This window comes from Dama dama, chromosome 5, assembly GCF_033118175.1.
Source record: "Dama dama isolate Ldn47 chromosome 5, ASM3311817v1, whole genome shotgun sequence".
Lineage (NCBI taxonomy): Eukaryota > Metazoa > Chordata > Mammalia > Artiodactyla > Cervidae > Dama > Dama dama.
The window spans coordinates 117,794,744-117,810,108 of NC_083685.1; the positions used below are offsets into that span (position 1 = coordinate 117,794,744).

Consider the following 15,365-nt stretch of genomic DNA (forward strand, 5'->3'; position numbering starts at 1 on the left):
CTACCAAGGGACCGGAAAGTACTCAGGTTTGTCTGATTTTACAGCCACTGCATTCTGCATGCAACATCACTGCAGCCTAGTTTAACTGCAAACTCTGCATTTAGAACTTCAAAATAATAATTCCCGGGTTCTCTGCTGGTGCAGTGGATAAGAGTCTACCTGCCGATGCAGGGAACACGGGTTCGATCCTGGTCTGGGGAGATCCCACGTGCCACGGAGCAACGAAGCCCGTGTGCCGCAACTACTGAGCCAGTGCTCTGCAATAAGAGAAGCCACTGCAATGAGAAGCTCAAGCACAGCAACGAAGGCCCAGCACAGCCAAAGTGAATTAAAAGAAAAAAAGATTTTAAAAAATAACAATTCCCACTATGTTTGGGGATCGAAATTTTTACTGGTAGGCAATTCTGGGAGTGAAATTCTGACCTTTTCCCTAAAGAGCTGTTACAACTCAAATATAACCTTTTGATAAGGGTCTGAACTCTTTGACGAACTCTGGGAATTTTGGATTCTAAATACAACTTGGAAATATTTACATGAACTGAAACTATAGTCCCAGTTAAAGGCTACAGTTATTTTTGGTTCTTTAGCCAAAGTTATTCAATAACTAAAACACTAGAATCCAGTGACAGAACAGTAAACGAAAAGACATGGCAAAGAAAACCATATACACAATGATGATATGAAATCATTGGTCTCCATGTCATTCATTTTGGTCATTCTCTTTACACTCTTTTTTTGTGAATGTATGCCAGGCACCAGTTAACCAATCCAAGATGAAATGCTCAAGTTCAAAACCTGACTCCTGTTGAGAAAGTGGATTTTTTTCCCCCTCAACTGGAAGGAAAACTTAACTTACATGACTTTTGTGGAGTGTGTAGAAGTTTTCCTTTAAAAAAAAAAAAAAGAACTTGAATTTGAAAAAAAGTGGCCTCCTACTTCTTCAGTTATTTCCAAATTCTTGTTACCCCAAGAGCACAGACTAGTATTTACCTAAAATGCATAACCTCCGAAGAGTTCACGCTGTGGCACTCAGGGACACACATGTCCATTCTTCACCTGAACACCTAGTACCTGATACACCATATTAAAGAGTACACAGTGGAGGTCATTAAATAGAACCTGCTCCAGCGTGCCATGCCCACATCCTGAACAATACATAAAAAAAAAAAAAAAAAAACCAAAAAACCACCTAAATTAGGTTCTTCCAACCAGAAGGGGAAAAAAAAAAAAAAAAAAAACCGAGTCTGTCCACAAAATGTCCTCCCAGCCAAGGTGTCCGAGTCCACATCCTGAGAGAAGGCCTAAGATCGTTAAATAAATGTAAACCAGGCTCTTCTCTACAGAGAAAAAAAAAAAAGAAGATGAAAAGACGTTTCGGATAGCCCCGCGGTGTTCTCCCACGAGGAGACAGTCTTTCGTTTAAAGTTTAGGAGCGGCTTCACCGCTGTCCCATATGGGGTCTTGAAAAACGAGTCCCATTCCCACCGCTCGCTTAAGGAAGTCTTGCTGCCCCCAAAGGAAGCCCGCTGCCTCCAATACCAAGAAACCTGCAAGGCAGGTAAGCAGAATCAAACTCTTGGGGAAAGAATGCTTAGCCACTTTCAGTGGCATTTGTTTTCCAAAGTTTTCGCATTCTGGAAAGTTCAAGCGAGGATTATAAACGCAAGATATTCCCTTCCCCTTGGTCACAGGGCCCTTCTTGCCCTCTCTCCGCGGCCACCGCCAGGCCAAGCCGGCTCCCACCTGTGGGAAGGGTCCGACAGGTGGGACGGCTTCCCAAGGGCCCGGAGCCTTCTGGACACCCTGAGGTGCCGCCAGGGAGACACAAAGTTGCGTCGGAGAGCACGCGGCCCGGGAGACGCTGCTCGTGACAGCAGCGCCGGCCCGCGAGGCCCCTGGGCGGTGGACGCCTCGGCGGGGCCGGCCGTGGCTGCCACTCCGGCCGGTCAGGAGGCCGCCACTCCCCGCCCAGCGTCGCCTCCGCCCCGGCGGGCGCACGGAGCCTGGGGCCGCCGCCGCCGCAATCCGCCGCGTTCCCGGCTCGGACCCCAGCCCGTCCCACGCTGTCTCCCACCCCAAGCTTCCCGGTCACTCACCCCGGGGCCGGGCAGCAGCAACGCCAACAGCAGCAGCAGCAATCGGACAAGCATGGCGAAGACTCGGCCTGGCTCCTGGCCGGCCGGCCGGCTCCAGGGGGACGGTGCGGGCAGGCGGGCAGAGGACGGGGCGGGGGAGCCGCGACTACAGAGCGGCGGCGGCCGGGATCAGGGGACGCAGCGCTGACTAGGCGGTGGCGGCACCCCCATTCCCGGCCCTTTAAGTGCCGGGCGCCGGCACTTCTTCCGGTCGGGGCAGGGCCGGAGGCGGGGCCTACCTAGAGGCGGGCCTGGGATTGGGCGGGGCCCTGAATCGGGGCGGGGACTGGGCTGGTCTGGGCGGGGTTGTCGCGGGAGGGGCGGGGTTATAGGCGGTACCAAAGGCCTCTCCCTGGCCTTGGGTCCCCTGGCCGCGGCCGCGGGAGAAGAGGACCAGGCCTCTGCGTCGGGCATTTAGGGGCGCTGAGTGATCGAGGCAAAGAACTTGTCTGAGGCAAGTGGAGGCCGGTATCCCGGCCACGTGGGCGCATTCCCTGCCCCAGGCGGTCCCACTGACCCCCGCCTAGGGACCCTCTGCGTCAGGCTGGATAAGGAAAGGCCAGGAGACAGGCGGTGCCTTGAGTCCAGAGCCCCGCCGTGGTGGGATCATCGGTGACCTCCTGAGCGAAGGCAGGCAGCTGGCAGGGGATTCCTGCAAACCCGGCGTTTCTGCTCTGCGGGTTATCGCTGAGTTCGCATCCCTGGTGTCCTCCAGCTGCGCCTCAGTTAACCCAAAGGTCCCTTTCTTTCCTTTCTTTGCCCACAGGAATTCCCCCTCAAATCATATCCAACAGCCACCAATTCCCCTTGGTATAACCATGGCCAAGTCATTGGCCAAAAATTACAAACAAGGAAACCATTTTTGGCTGCTGGTGTCATGTGTGTTTATGTGGCATTTGTAGATGTAACCTTGTGAATCTTGACGTGTGTCAAGCTTGGAGAGAGTGGGTTTGTTGAGGACTCATACAAGGTCCATTTGAAGGCTGTGGGCTATTAACCTCATTTAAAGAGCCTGGAAGCTGTTTGGTCATTGGGTCCCATGCTGCTCTCCACTTACATAGGTGAAAACTGGGGGAGAGGACATTGTAACAAAAGAGAGATTGGAAGCACAATATTTCTATATTCTAGGAGAATAAGAAAACAAGGATAGAAACTTCTCTAATTTTTCTTGACTTGTTCATACAACAGTCCAAGATTTTTCAGGGTTATGGGGAAACAAGTACGCAATACTAGGGAAAACAAAGACGTAGTCGGGACTGCGTTCAATATCTTGTAATAACCTATAAGGGAAAAGAATCTGAAGTATACACACACACACACACACACACACACACACACACATGAATCATCTTGCTGTACACCTAAAACTAACATAACACTGTAAATCAACTGTACTTCAATTGTTGTTGTTCAGTCACCCAGTCATGTCCAACTCTTTGTGACCCATGGACTGCAGCATGCCAGGCTTCCCTGTCCTTCACTATCTCTCGGAGTTTACTTCAGTTAAAAAAAAAAAGAAGTAGTGGAGGACTGACCAGATGTCTGGTCTGGATATATGTGAGCCAATCTTATCTCACTATAGCAGAGAGAAATGCTCACAGTGGGACTTCCCTGGTGGTCCAGGGGCTAAGACTCCATGCTCCCGATGCAGGGAGCTTGGGTTCAATCCCTGGTCAGGGAACCAGATCCCACGTTCTGCAACTAAGAATTTGCATGTAGCAACTAAAGATCCCGCATGCTACAACAAAGATCGAAGATCAAAGATCTGCAACCAAGACCTGGCGCAGCCAAATAAATAAATATTGGGGGGAAAAAAGGAAATGCTCATAGGAAACTAAAATCCCATCAACAAAATTCACCAACAATATTCCCCATTCCCAACCTCAATGCCTGAGTCACAGTCAAGGGACTAAACTCTACTCAGGCTGGAGAATCCAACACATCAGTTTAAGGGGAGGACCAGTCTTGGTAACTAGACACATTTTAGTGGTGTCTGTTACTAGACACACTAGAACGCAGAGTAGACACATTTTTGAAAAGTGTTATCTGCATGTCAAAATGCAGATGGGGAGGTTTGGGATTGGCAAGAGATGTGCAGTAACAGAAGCTCCATCATTCCTGGAACCAGGGTGTCCAAGTGTCCAAGGAGGAGCCCACAGAAAGTGGGAAGAGCTCTAATGATTATCTGTCCAGCTTGCAAGAGGACTACAGGCTGTGTAAGACTACACCTGGCTTCCCACACTGGGCTTCCCAATCTAAGACCACAGGGTTGAGTTAAAAGAGAAGCTTGACTGGATAATGCTGCTTTCACATCCCTTCTCTGGTGCTTTTTTCCTCTAATAGAGTAAGTCCAGGAGGGGAACTTTCTGTGCAGGAACTCTGGAAGCCCTTTGACAATTCAAAATGTCACCGTGACCCTGTAAGCACAGCAGATAAAACACAAAGGGGAATGCTTACCTCAATCTGACTCATAAATCAATTTTAAAGATTTAATAAAGAAAAAAATCCATTCCAAGGAGACTGGCCCAGGTAGGTATATTTATCTTGTACTTGTTTGAACCAAATCTCCAGGCCATAATTGTACTGTTTTAGGTAATCCGAATATCTTATGCACCAGTTCGATTTTTCTCATGCTTAATAAGTCCATATGTCTTGTGCCTGTCTCCACTTGATTGGCAACCCCTACTGATAAGTTCTGGTTTTATTTATGGCAGCATTGCCCGCAGTCTTGTTCGATAGTCAAGTATTGTTTTAGAGAGTTTTTTGCTTGTGATAAAGCAAAAGCTGGCATCGCTGATAAACACAGACAGAAATGGAAATATTCCTATAGCGTGCCTTTGAAGTGGACCTGACCATAGAAAAGATCGGAAAATGGGCAGTAAATGACCTTTCTGGAAGTTGTATTAAATAGCATCCTCTACCCAAGGCAAAGGTCATGGTTTTAGGGTAAAGATAAGCCCTCTTTTTCCACCAAGGTTAAAATATATGTTCAACATGTGACTTCCCTGGAGGTCCAGTGGTTAAAGAAGCCGCCTTGCAGAACAGGGAACACGGGTTCAGTCCCTGATCGGGGGACTAAGATCCCACATGTTGCAGAGCAACTAAGCCGGTATGCCACAACTAGATAGTCCACATGCCGCAAGGCTCATGATGCACTGAAGATCCTACATGCCACAGTGAAGGCATTTTGCAGCCAAATCAATTAATAAATATGTTTTCAACAAAAACTGGAGCAAGCAGGACCTGAATATATCAGCAGGGGAGAGCGAGTGGCGGGAGAAACTGAGTTAAAATCTTCACTTCTCTCTAAATCAGTGGTTCCCAAACTTGGAGAGGTTTTCAAAAATAGATTTCCAACACCTTTTTATGCCCTCTTCCCCCTACTGATTCAGAATCTTCTGGGATGGAGCCCTGTGGGGTGGAGACTGTGTGTTTTCCAGTTTCTGCAGTTGAGAAGGGCAGCCAAGATCCTGGAATCCAGCTCACTCCTAATGTCCGGTGTTAATCCCGCCGGCCAGTAATTCCTTTTATTTATTTTAGCAAATTTTGCCCTCTAGTGGAAGAAATTACGACCAGGCCTGCAAATGTTTGTGCCTGTCTCAATTCTATTTGAAAACCCTCCAAAATTTCATTTAAAAATGATTATGAGGTTGGTTTGCAGACAGCCCTTTAGTGAGAGATTAGTTCCTTTTGAAGGAGACTTGAAAGGAAAATCTGGTAAAACCAGAAAGGGAGGTCACAGTTGAAAGCTCCAGTACCATATCAAAGGGACAGTGTCTTTATCAGAATAAACCCACTCTTTTTTTTTTTTTTAAGTGATTTTCATGCTGCTACTGCTCCCAAACATACTTGCACTTACAGTAGATGTTGGAGGATAGTTAAGGGATAAATAAAATGATGAAGCAAGACTCTCTGGTAGCAAGCTAAATGAGAAATTTTTTCAAAGCTGCTGTCACTGAGCAGTTTGGTAGTAAGGTAAATAGAACTTTGTTTCTTTCTGTTCTGGGATTTGAAATGATTGTGACACTCACTCTAAAAGAACTTCTCTTTACCACAGAGTCCAATCTATCGTGCACTTTTCTTGTACCGCAAAAATAATTCTTTCTTATCCACAGTCAATATTTGTTGGCTGTTGGCTATTATTAAGAAATGTGCAAAAAACACATGCATTATAGGACCAGCTCATGTTATCGGCAGTTCTACGAGGTAGTGTTTTTGGCCCCATTTTACAGATAAGGCATTGGAATTTTAAAGATTAACAGCCAGGTGGGTAACACACAGCTAGTAAGAGGCACAACCTAGATTTTTTTTTTCTTGGCTGCACGGTGAGGCATGTGAGATCTTAGAATCCAACCAAGGATCAAACCCAAGTTCCCTATATTGGAAGATGGATTCTTAGCCACTGGACCCCCAGGCAAGTCCCAGCACAACAACAACAAAAAACAATATTATTTTTAAAAAAGGAAGAAAGAAAAGAACTCAGCTATCAACATAACTTGGAAGAAACCATAGATGCTGCAGTGTTCCACCTTCACCGGCTGTTATTCTTGCCGGTCCCCCAGTGTTGTGACAAAGTCCCTATTCTGTGGCCCGTAAAGGTGGTTAAGGGGGAGCCCAGGCTGCCATGTCCCTGGAATACTATTAACAACCAGAAGTTTGTACAAATATGTGATGATAAAGGGCATTGCCTCCGATAACATGTAAGTCTCTCAACTGGGGGTTGGTTGTGCAAAAGCACAACCTACAAACGTCATCGAGCAGCCACGTGGGAGAGAAGAGTGGACTTTCCCGTGGGGTTTCTGCACCAGGAGGGAGCTCAGTCCTGCCTGCTTATTTGTTCACTTGCCTCTGAGAGGTTGCATTACATGAAACACCCGTGTGTGCTGAGACTATATGCCGCCACGGTGAAGCATCCACAGGGGTACCAGTGTGGTTGTTTAGTCGCTCAGTCGCCTCCGACTCTTTGAGAGCACTGATTGCAGTACGCCAGGCTTCCCAGTCCTTCACCATCTCCTGGAGCTTGCTCAAACTCATGCCAACTTGTCGGTGATGCCATCCAACCGTCTCACCCTCTGTCGCCCCCTTCTCCTCCTGCCTTCAATCTTTCCCAGCATCAGGGTCTTTTGCAATGAGTTGGCTCTTCGAATCAGGTGGTCAAATAGTATATTAATATTCTCAAAGGGCTGCTTCAGTGCCAACATGGAAACGGCCATCCTCTTGTAGTGCCTCCAATGCCTCACTGGTCAGTCCCTCCTAATCCCCTGGAGTCTGGCTGATTTTCACAGAACTCTCTGGAAAGTACTCTCAAGCAGCTCATAAACATTCTTCCTCCTGTAAAATCCCAGCGGGCTTGCTTCTTCTTTTTCACTCTGGCCCTCTTGTTTTTCGTTTGTTTTTGGCCGGGCCATGAGGCTTGTGGGATCTTAGTTCCCTGACCAGGGATTGAACCAGGGGCCCTCAGCAGTAAGACTAACCACTAGGCTGCTACAGAATTCCCCCGGGTATGTTAACAGTCCTTTTTTCTTGAGCTTTTCCTCCTTGGAGAGTACTATTTTCTAGTTTTCCTCTTGTCTGTCTATTCTTTTCCCTCCTTCCAGACTGTGTTTCTTAAGGCTCAGGATATAAACCTTACCTATTCTCTCTCTCTCCTTTCTTTATAAGAGAGCTCATTCACAGATAGAACCAAATTTTAGAGCAGAAAAATCTTTAGCTATAATTTCTTTTTTTATATAATTTCATCCTCTTCATTTTGCAGGTGACTTCATCTTTGACCTTGCATGGTTACCACTCATTCACTCATTTATTCATGCATTCTTTTAACAAATACCATCGAGGTCATCCCCTGGTGGCTCAGATGGTAAAGAATCTGCCTGCTATGCAGGAGATCATGGTTCAATCTCTGGGTTGGAAAGATCCCCTGGGAAAGGAAATGGCAACTCACTCCAGTATTCTTGCCTGGGAAATTCCATGGACAGAGGAGCTTGGTGGGCTACAGTCCATGGTGTCACAAAGGAGTTGGGCACAGCTTACCGACTATACAACACCAAAAGTGATAGGATGTGCACAGAGAACATCAAAGTATAAGGCCAACTGTGAAAACTGCAAGAAGGCAGGAATAAACTTTAAAAGAGAACTGTGGTGTTCATGAGAAAGATGGGTCTGGTGAAAGGAAAGGAATGGATGGATAGAACAGGGAGGGTTTCATGGAAGAAGGGGTATCTGGGCTGGACCATTTGTCAGATTTGACAAGGGGAAGGATAGTCTGGGGGGTAAGGGGGACCTGAACAAAAGCCTGGAGAAAGGAAAAGCATGTGTGGCTTCCTGGAAGCCCCAGCTGACTTAGTGAGCTCGTGCTGACTCCTACCTGGAGGAACTGTGGGAGGTAAGCAGAACAGGCAGGATGGGCGTTAGAGTCTGGCTGGGCTTTCTTACCAGGCAGCAGAGTGAGATGCTTCAGGAGGAGAGTTAGAGCAAATGACAGGCGTTTGAGAGACATTAGGAGACAATTAACAAGGGTTGTGTGTGTGTATGTTAATCGCTCAGTTGTGTCCGACTCTGCGACCCCATGGACTGTAGCCCACCAGGCTTCCCTGTCCCTGGAATTCTCCAAGTAAGAAAACTGGAGTGGGTTGCCATTCCCTTCTCCCAGGGATCCTCCCAAATCAGGGATTGAACCCAAGTCTCCTGCATTGCAGGCAGATTCTTTACCATCTGAGCCATCAAGTCCTTAGCAAGGGTTATTTGGGTCTTAATCTAGAACAAGAAAAGGGGAGACCAGGACTCACACAAGAGACCTCGCCAAACCAGGATGGAAAGCATCTTACTGATGCAGTTACACAAATAAGAAGATTCAGAACAAGGAATTCAATAGCAATTATCAAACGTTTACCATGTTCAAGGGACTGTATTATCGAACTGAACTCAGGTCCACTTGCCCACCTCGAAGCAGAGCCAATTTACTGACACTAGGTTGTGAGGAAGGCAAAGTACAACATTTATTTACAGCATGTCAAATAAGGCACTTCCCTGGTGACTCAGATGGTAAAGCATTTGCCTGCAATGCAAGAGGCCTGGGTTCAATCCCTGGGTTGGAAAGATCCCCTGGAGGAGGAAATGGCAAACAACTCCAGTATTCTTGCCTGGAGAATCCCATGGACAGAGGACCCTGGTGGGCTACAGTCCATAGGGTTTCGAAAACTTGGACATGGCTGAGCATCTAAGCAAACACACACAAGGAAAGTGAGGGAATGCAGGAACAAAGGACAACATCAAGAAAAAATAGTTCAGCGGGTAATAACCTATGATGGAAAATAACTTCAAAAATAATATATGTGTATTTGTACAACTGAATCATCTTGCTCTGCACCTGTAACACTGTAAGTCAACTATACTTCAATTAAAAAAAAATATATATATATATATATATTTAATAGTTCAGCAGTAAAAGAGTCCAAGTTCCTCCTTAAGGGATGTATATAATAAACTGGTATGGTCTTGGAGTTGTTCTACAGGAACTAAGGCCCCCTCCTAGGTGGAGGATGGCTAAGACCCCAGACTGGTCTGAACCTAAAGAATGATGTTGATATTTTTCTGACCTCTGTGACTTCAAGCAACTAAAGTTTGGACCCTGTCAAACAATTCCCCAATTCTGTGCTGAATTCTCCTTTACTCAAATCCCTTCATGAATACACACAGCCCCAGCCCCTTCATGAATATAAATATTCCCTTAGCTTAAAACTTCCCTAATTTTGCTGTTTGGGGAGACACTGCTTTGTGAAATATCCCTGGCATTCTCTTTCAGTTCAGATCAGTTCAGTTGCTCAGTTGTGTCCGACTCTTTGCGACCCCATGGACTGCAGCACACCAGGCTTTTCCGTCCATCACCAATTCCCGGAGCTTGCTCAAATTCATGTCCATCAGAGTCTGTGATGCCATCCAACCATCTCATCCTCTATTGTCCCCTTCTCCTGCCTTCAATCTTTCCCAGCATCAGGGTCTTTTCCACTGAGTCACTTCTTCGCATCAGGTGGCTATAGTATCGGAATCTCAGCTTCAGTATCAGTCCTTCCAATGAATATTCTGGACTGATTTCCTTTAGGATTGACTGCTTTGATCTCCTTGCAGGCCAAGGGACTCTCAAGAGTCTTCTCCAACACCACAGTTCAGAAGCATCAGTTCTTCAATGCTCAGTTTTCTTTATAGTCCAACTCTCACATCTCAGGGAATGGCAAACCATTTCAGTATTCTTGCCTTGAGAACCCCATGAACAGTATGAAAAGGCATCCTCCTTACTTTCTGCAAGTAATAAATCCTTCCTTCTCCCAATCTTTGGCTTGGCTGTGTCTTTGGGCTTGAAGAAAAAGATAAAAGAGGCAGTTAACAAGGCTAGTTAACCCACAGAATTGCGAAAGATAATAAAAGGACTGTTGTTTAATACCACTAAGTTATGGAGTTGTTTGTTATGCAGTAATAGTTGACCAAAACAGCTACTCATCTGAGACCTTTATTTGACCCATGGGTGTGCTTGTATCCAATCTGGCCCCAACTAGAGCCACAGAAAGGACTTGTTTCCCTTCTACTGGCAAAGCCAGGAGTGTGAGGCCCAAGATCTTCCTCCATCTGTAATGAAAGACATTTCAAAAGAAAAAAAAAAAAACTGACAAAGAGAAGAACAGATGTGGTAAAGGAGTCCTGGACAAACTTAAGTTCTGCCTCTAGTTGCCTTGAGATCAGCCTGCACATCTTGTCTTCCCCTGTTTAACAAAACTTCCCCCTACTTATGGGCTTTCCCAGGTGGCACCAGTGGTAAAGAATCCGTCTGCCAATGCAGGAGACGGGAGATGCAGGTTCAATCCCTCGGTTGGGAAGATCCCATGGAGTAGGAAATGGCAACCCACTCCAGTATTCTTGCCTGGGAAACCTCATGGATAGAGGAGCCTGGTAGGCTATAATCCATGAGGTTACAAATAATCAGACATGCTACCCTATTTATACCAGCTAGTTTGAGTTGGGTTGCCATCACTTACAACCAATAAACCCTGATTAAAATGCTAGCTCAGCATTTCTAAGAGGACTAAACCAACAATATACATGACACCATACCTGGCCCATCAGTTCAGTTCAGTCACTCAGTCGTGTCCAACTCTTTGTGACCCCACGGAAAGCAGCACGCCAGGCTTCGCTGTCCATCACCAATTCCCAGAGCTTACTCAAGCTCAAGTCCATCGAGTTGGTAATATCATCCAACCATCTCATTCTCTGTCATCCCTTTCTCCTTCCATCTTCAATCTTTCCCGGCATCTGGGTCTTTTCAAATGAGTCAGTTCTTTGCATCAGGTGGCCAAAGAATTGGAGTTTCAGCTTCAATATCAGTCTTTCCAGTGAATATTCAGGACTGATTTCCTTTAGGATGGACTGGTTGGATCTCCTTGCAGTCCAAAGGACTCTCAAGAGTCTTCTCCAACATCATAGTTCAAAAGCATCAATTCTTTGGTGCTCAGCTTTCTTTATAGTCCAACTCTCACATCCATACATGACTACTGGAAAAACCATAGCTTTGACTAGACAGACCTTTGTTGGCAAAGTAACATCTCTGCTTTTTAGTATGCTGTCTAGGTTGGTCATAGCTTTTCTTCCAAGAAGCAAGCATCTTTTAATTCCAAGAAGCAAGCATCTTTTAATTTCATGGCTGTAGTCACTATGTGCAGTGATTTTGGAGGCCAAAAATATAAAGTCTGCCACTGTTTCCACTGTTTCTCCATCTATTTGCCATGAAGCGATGGGACCGGATGCCATGATCCTAGTTTTCTGAATGTTGAGTTGTAAGCCAACTTTTTCACTCTCCTCTTTCACTTTCATCAAGAGGCTCTTTAGTTCTTCTTCACTTTCTGCCATAGGGTGATGTCATCTGCATATCTGAAGTTATTGAAGTTCTCCCAGGAATCTTGATTCCAGCTTGTGCTTCATCCAGCCCAGCATTTCTCATGATGTACTCTGCATTTAAGTTAAATAAGCAGGGTGACAATATACAGCCTTGACATACTCCTTTTCCTATTTGGAACCAGTCTGTTGTTCCATGTCTATTTCTAACTGTTGCTTCCTGACCTGCATACAGATTTCTCAGGAGGCAGGTCAGGTGGTCTGGTATTCCCATCTCTTGAAGAATTTTCCAGTTTGTTGTGATCCACACAGTCAAAGGCTTTAGCATAGTCAATAAAGCAGATGTTTTTCTGGAACTCTCTTGCTTTTTCGATGATCCAGCAGATATTGGCAATTTGATCTCTGGTTCCCCTGCCTTTTCTAAATCCAGCTTGAACATCTGGATGTTCACAGTTCACCTACTGTTGAAGCCTGACTAGGAGAATTTTGAGCATTATTTTGCTAGAGTGTGAGATAAGTGCAATTGTGCAGCAGTTTGAATATTCTTTGGCATTGCCTTTCTTTGGGATTGGAATGAAAACTGACCTTTTCCAGTCCTGTGGCCACTGCTGAGTTTTCCAAATTTGCTGGCATATGGAGTGCAGCACTTTAAAGCATCATCTTTTAGGATTTGAAATAGCTCAACTGGAATTCCATCACCTCCACTAGCTTTGTTTGTAGTGATGCTTCCTAAGGCCAACTTGACTTCAACATTCCAGGATGTCTGGCTCTAGGTGAGTGATCACACCATCATAGTTATCTGGGTCATGAAGATCTTTTCTGTATAGTTCTTCTGTGTATTCTTGCCACCTCTTCTTAATATCTTCTGCTTCTGTTAGGTCCATACCATTTCTGTCCTTTATTGAGCCCATCTTTGCATGAAGTGTTCCCTTGGTATCTCTAATTTTCTTGAAGAGATTTGTAGTCTTTCCCATTCTATTGTTTTCCTCTATTTCTTTGCACTGATCACTGAGGAAGGCTTTCTTATCTCTCCTTGCTACTCTTTGGAACTCTGCATTCAAATGGGTATATCTTTCCTTTTCTCCTCTGCCTTTAGCTTCTTTTCTTTTTTCAGCTATTTGTAAGGTCTCCTCTGACAACCATTTTGCCTTTTTGCATTTCTTTTTCTTGGGGATGGTCTTGATCCCTGCCTCCTGTACAATGTCACAAACCTCTGTCCATAGCTCTTCAGGCACACTGTCTGTCAGACCTAATCTCTTGAATCTATTTGTCACTTTCACTGTGTAATCATAAAGGATTTGATTTAGGTCATATCTGCATGGTCTAGAAACATCTATTTCTGCTTTATTGACTATGCCAAAGTCTTTGTGTAGATCACAATAAACTCTGGAAAATTCTTCAAGAGATGGGAATACCAGACCACCTGACCTGCCTCCTGAGAAATCTGTGTGCAGGTCAGGAAGCAACAGTTAGAAATAGACATGGAACAACAGACTGGTTCCAAATAGGAAAAGGAGTATGTCAAGGCTGTATATTGTCACCCTGTTTATTTAAGTTATATGCAGAGTACATCATGAGAAATGCTGGGCTGGATGAAGCACAAGCTGGAATCAAGATTGCTGGGAGAAATATCAATAACCTTAGATATGCAGATGACATCACCCTTATGGCAGAACGTGAAGAAGAACTAAAGAGCCTCTTGATGAATGTGAAAAAGGAGAGTGAAAAAATTGGCTTAAAGCTCAACATTCAGAAAACAAAGATCATGGCATCCAGTCCCATCACTTCAAGGCAAATAGATGGAGAAACAGTGGAAACAGTGGCAGACTTTATATTTTTGGCCTCCAAAATCACTGCACATAGTGATTGCAGCCATGAAATTTAAAAATGCTTACTCCTTGGAAGAAAAGTTATGACCAACCTAGACAGCATACTAAAAAGCAGAGACATTACTTTGCCAACAAAAGTCTATCTAGTTAAGGCTATGGTTTTTCCATTAGTCATGTATGGGTGTGAGAGTTGGACTATAAAGAAAGCTGAGTGCCAAATTGATTGGCACATTTGAATTGATGCTTTTGAACTATGATGTTGGAGAAGACTCTTGAGAGTCCCTTGGACTGCAAGGAGATCCAACCAGTCCATCCTAAAGGAAATCAGTCCTGAATATTCACTGGAAGGACTGATGTTGAAGTTGAAACTCCAGTCCTTTGGCCACCTGATGTGAAGAACTGACTCATTTGAAAAGACTCTGATGCTGCAAAAGATTGAAGGCCTAATGAGAAGGGGACGACAGAGGATGAGATGGTTGGATGGCATCACCAAGTCAATGGATATGAGTTTAGGTAAACCCCGGGAGTTGGTGATGGACAGGAAGTCCTGGCACGCTGCAGTTCATGGGGTCACAAAGAGTTGGACATGACTGAGTGACTGAACTGAACTGAACTGCATGGTCTAGTGATTTTCACTACTTTCTTCAATTTAAGTCTGAATTTTGCAGTAAGGAGTTCATGATCTGCGCCACAGTCAGCTCCCAGTCTTATTTTCTCTGACTCTATAGAGCTTCTCCATCTTTTGCTGCAAAGAATATAATCAATCTGATTTCAGTGTTGACCATCGGGTGATGTCCATGTGTAGAGTCTTCTCTTGTGTTGTTGGAAGAGGGTGTTTGCTATGACCAGTGTGTTCTCTTGGCAAAACTCTGTTAGCCTTTGCCCTGCATCATTTTGTACTCCAAGGCCAAATTTGCCTGTTACTCCAGGTATCTCTTGACTTCCTACTTTTGCATTCCAGTCCCCTAAAATGAAAAGGATCTCTTTTTTGGAGTGTTAGTTCTGGAAGGTCTTGTAGGTCTTCATAGAATCATTCAACTTCATGGGCTTTTACCTGGCCCGTGGCTGACACTAAAGATATCATTTTTACACTTACCATATTGGAAAACATATGAGCGCTTCCCTGGTGACTCAAATGGTAAAGAATTTGCCTGTAATGCAGAAGACCCGAGTTCCATCCCTAGGTCAGGAAGATCCCCTGGAGAAGAGAATGACAATCCACTCCAGTATTCTTGCCTGGGAAATCCCATGGACAGAGGAGCCTGGCAGGCTGCCTGTCAGTATCTGTACATGGTAGTGAAAATATATCCATTTCAAGAATCTGTGGAATATTTATAAAAATAGATCATGTTTTAGGTCACAAAGAAAACTAATTTCCCAATGTAGAAACTGTACTACAGAGCAATAAATGTTGAAATTAAAAACAAAAGTTTATTAAACAGCAATGAAAATAATCGTTGTAAAGAAAAAAATGTTGCCTGCCATTCCAGTTCTGCAAGGATCAAGCCATTAGCTGCTGCAG

At 45.0% G+C, this 15,365-nt stretch overlaps 1 protein-coding gene across 1 annotated transcript in view; it reads right to left on the reverse strand.

Moving 5' to 3' along the window:
• The window catches only part of ERN1 (endoplasmic reticulum to nucleus signaling 1), an 83,470-nt gene extending 81,147 nt beyond the window's left edge, over positions 1-2,323 (reverse strand). The window contains exon 1 of the mRNA XM_061144388.1: positions 2,097-2,323. Coding sequence (XP_061000371.1) covers positions 2,097-2,150 — 54 coding nt within the window. The 5' untranslated portion in view covers positions 2,151-2,323. The remainder of the gene's footprint in view (positions 1-2,096) is intronic.
• Positions 2,324-15,365: the final 13,042 nt, after the last annotated feature.